At 39.7% G+C, this 3,950-nt stretch overlaps 1 protein-coding gene across 1 annotated transcript; it reads right to left on the reverse strand.

Annotated features, from left to right (window-relative positions):
• Positions 1-279: 279 nt before the first annotated feature.
• Positions 280-1,053, reverse strand: LOC112066944 (ubiquitin carboxyl-terminal hydrolase isozyme L3-like). Its single transcript, XM_055081166.1, is given in 3 exon segments — positions 280-665; positions 668-1,023; positions 1,026-1,053. Coding segments are annotated over 3 exon segments (672 nt in total). The 3' UTR covers positions 280-377.
• Positions 1,054-3,950: the final 2,897 nt, after the last annotated feature.

The raw sequence follows: 3,950 nt of genomic DNA on the forward strand, positions 1-3,950 counted from the left end.
GAAAAGGCGAATGTTAAGTTTTTAGAAATGCCATATTTTTTTACAGATTTTTAAAAAATGCAAAACAATTATTTTAGGCAACTTTTAAATATAATTTAGTATGAATACTCCTAGAATCTATGGCCATTATTTTAGGTTTTGATTATGTATAGTTTTGCATATTGCATATTCTGTATTTTAGTCTGTCTCATTATGTACTGATCAATCAAAGGCACTTTGTTTCTTCAACCCAACCTTCTTTTTTTCTTTTTTTAGTTCACGTAAAGTTTAATCAGTCAAGTTAATGAAAATATCAAAATTTTTGAGTTAGTGTATGGCAGAAGAAATTTAATTTTGTTGCAAATAATACAGTATTTGGTGTTTCCATTCTGGAACAGCTAAGCTGCAGAAAGAGCAATGGCATTGAATCTCGGTTCATCAGGCTCACGTTCCATAAACTTCTTGCAAACTTCTATGGCATCCTCTAATAAAGTTTCATCACTAGTTTCCCCATGGTTAATTGGAAATGGTTTCCATCCATGTAATTCATAGAGATGCCCATCTACATGAACTAATGCAATAAAATGAAGATCTACTTTTTCATCTATATTTGGTGCCTCAGTCTGACCTTCATGGGCACTGGTCCCATGAGTAACTCGAATGGCGTCATAGTTCTCCAGGTATCTCTGGCTCGTTCTTCAGGGCTCATTGATGCAGACTCCTCCAGGAATTTTTTCAAGGTTGATCCAGATTCAAAGTGCATCTTGTCTTTATTGTTGGCAATAGCATGGATTAGTCCAGTTGTTCCACAGGCATTGCTGATGGTTTGCTTCATGAAATATACTGATGATGTATTGTACTGAGATTTTATTTTTTCCTCTTCTTCTTCATACTTTTCTGTAATAGGGAAGAGAAGCAACACTGCACACACTGGTCTTGGTACCATGCTAAGGAGTTCAGGATCCATTTCATATACATCAACAAACTGCCAGTTAGGATGTAGACCTAATTGTTTGAGAAACTGGTTGGTGACCTCAGGACTGGCTCCAGCGGCAGCCAGCATTGACCCTCCATGGCCGCTCCGCCTGGCCCCTCTCCAGCTCTCCCAACCTTCTTTTTTTAACATAGATATGGGCATACAATAATGATGACATTGAACATTAAAAGTTGAATTCTTTGATTTCATAAGTATGTTTGTAAATAAATTGTGTTTTAGAAAAAGCTTTACATTTGTATAGCAACTTTAATTCTCGGATTCTCACACAGTATCCCATTTTATCCTAAACCCAAACATAATAAAATATGGCAGGCATTACTGTTTGTATTTTACAGGTGAGCAAATTGAAGTACAAAAATTAAGTGTATTGTCCAAGGTCACACAGCCAGTTAGAGGGAAAGGCCAGTCATGAACTCAGTTCTCTGAATTCCCAGCCTCAGGGTCTTCATTTCTCCTCTAAGAAACTACTGTCCATGGGACTTCCCTGGTTGCGCAGTGATTAAGAATCTGCCTTCCAATGCAGGGGACATCGGTTTGATCCCTAGTCCAGGAAGATCCCACATGCCACAGAGCAACTAAGCCCGTGCATCATATAACTACTGAGCCTGAGTTCTAGAGCCTGCAAGCCACAACTACTGAGCCTGGGTGCTGTAACTACTGAAGCCCACGTGTCTAGAGCCTGTGCTCTGCAACAAGAGGAGCCACCGCAACGAAGAGTAGCCCCCACTCGACGCAACTATTGAAAGCCTTTGTGCAGCAGTAAAGGTCCAACATAGCCAAAAATGAATGAATGAATGAATGAATGAATAAAAAGGAAATGGGCTTAAAAAAAAAAGAAGAAACTACTGTCCTTGCTGAACATCTTCTGTTATTTCTTTTATTTTTTTTGAGGCATATTTTTAGAGGAATCCTTGACAGTAGCCTTGATTTGGCTATTTTTAAAAGTTGTGGAACTAATTTAAACTGTGTTCTTAATAGTTTACATACTTATTTGTATGTATTGGGGACTTTTTTGGTGGGGAGGAGTAAGAGACACAGGGTTGTGTGCTGCATTTGAATTTCCTCATGGGCAATGACTAATAATTACCTGGTTGCCAAATTAGTGCAACCAGTTTAAATATTAGGCAGACAAGGGCAGAGAGGTGTACCTCCAACTTTGACAGGAAACTAATGACAAAAAACTTTAACCAAAGGAAAAATAGCTCTGGAGTTAGTAAAGAGGTCTTTAGTTCAGAATAATTGCCATTAGTAAGTGACTAGAGTAGAGCTTTCTAAAGTGGGCTGATGGACTATTTGCATCTGAATCATCTAGGGGCATTTGGTAAACTCCTGAGCTCCACCCACAATTTACTGAATCAGAATCTCTGGTCTGGGACTGTGAATTTATAACATTATCTAACTTCAGGAGGAAGCAATGCATAAAAGTAGGTAAGACAGCAGAATATTTAATTGTTTTCAAGCACCAAAAATATCCAGTTTTTAAAATACTGTGGATGGAGACGCTCCCCATTTCTTAAATATGGGGAGCACATAGTGACTTTCCTCCAAAAAGTATGGTGTGAAAAAAAGATAACTTTACAGTGAGGAAACCTGACAAATACCACCTCAGCCAAGTGATCAAGGCCAACATCGACTGTGGTCAGTGATAGTATGTACTCTTGATATGAAGTGATGAGAATGGCAATTTTCCTCAATGATCTTCCTCTCAAAAGCATATTACCCTAGCCTAATTATGAGAAAAACAGCAGACAAATTCCAATAGAGGGGCACACTACAAAATATAAGATCAGTACTCTGAAAAATTGTCAAAGTCCAAAGTCATCAAAAATAAAGTCTGAGACACTTGTCACAACCAAGAGGAAACTAGGAACTAAATGTGGTATCTTAGATGGATTCTTTTTTCTTTTTCATTGTGCTTTTAATTTCTTTATTTTATTTATTTATTTTTGGCTGCGTTGGGTCTTTGTTGCTGCACGCAGGCTTTCGCTAGCTGTGGCGAGTGGGGGCTGCTCTTCGTTGTGGTGCACGGGCTTCTCATTGCGGTGGCTTCTCTTGTGGGCACGGGCTCTAAGTGCACAGGCTTCAGCAGTTGTGGTTCACGGGCCCTAGGGCACAGGCTCAGTAGTTGTGGCACATGGGCTTCGTTGCTCCACGGCATGTGGGATCTTCCTGGACCAGGGCTCAAACCCGTGTCCCCTGCATTGTCAGGCGGATTCCTAACCACTGCACCACCAGGGAAGCCCTTTGATGGGTTCTTAAAACAGAGAAAGGACATTAGGTTAAAACTAAGGCAATCTGAATAAATGATGTAGCTATATTGGTTCAGTGATTGTAATAAATGTACCATATTAATGTAGGATGTTAATAATAAGGGTAACAGTGTGGAGTATATGGGAGCTCTCTACTATTTTTTCAATTTTTCTGCAAATCTAAAACTGTTGTAAAAAATAATCTATTTTTAAAGAATGCTCTGGAGACTTGCCTGGCAGTCTAGTGGTTAAGATTTTGCCCATTGCAGGAGGCATGGGTTCAATCCCTGTTCAGGGAACTAAGATCCCACATGCCGTTTGGCGTGGCCAGGAAAAATAAAAAAGAAAGCTCTGGTCTGCTAATGGTAATTGGGGAACAATTACAGTAAGTGGTAGATAGAAAAAGAACAAGATTTACCTGGCACCAGTTTGTGCCATGGCTGTGCAGTTGTTGAAGGGAGGTTAGACATGGATCAGGGGCAATCAGTACTTGCAGACTAATGCTCAAAATGGGAAGATCCAGGAGTTGTTCAAGCACAGGGAGGTCTCTCTCCCAGAGACAAAGAGCTTTAGGCAGACTAAATCTTCCTTTTAGGGAGGAAAGAAAATGACAGCTTCTTTAAGTCACTGTTTCTTTTTTTCTTTCTTTCTTTTTTTTTTTTTTTTTTTTTTTTTTTTGCGGTACGCGGGCCTCTCACTGTTGTGGCCTCTCCCGTTGCGGAGCA

This window comes from Physeter macrocephalus, chromosome 20, assembly GCF_002837175.3.
Source record: "Physeter macrocephalus isolate SW-GA chromosome 20, ASM283717v5, whole genome shotgun sequence".
Classification (NCBI taxonomy): domain Eukaryota; kingdom Metazoa; phylum Chordata; class Mammalia; order Artiodactyla; family Physeteridae; genus Physeter; species Physeter macrocephalus.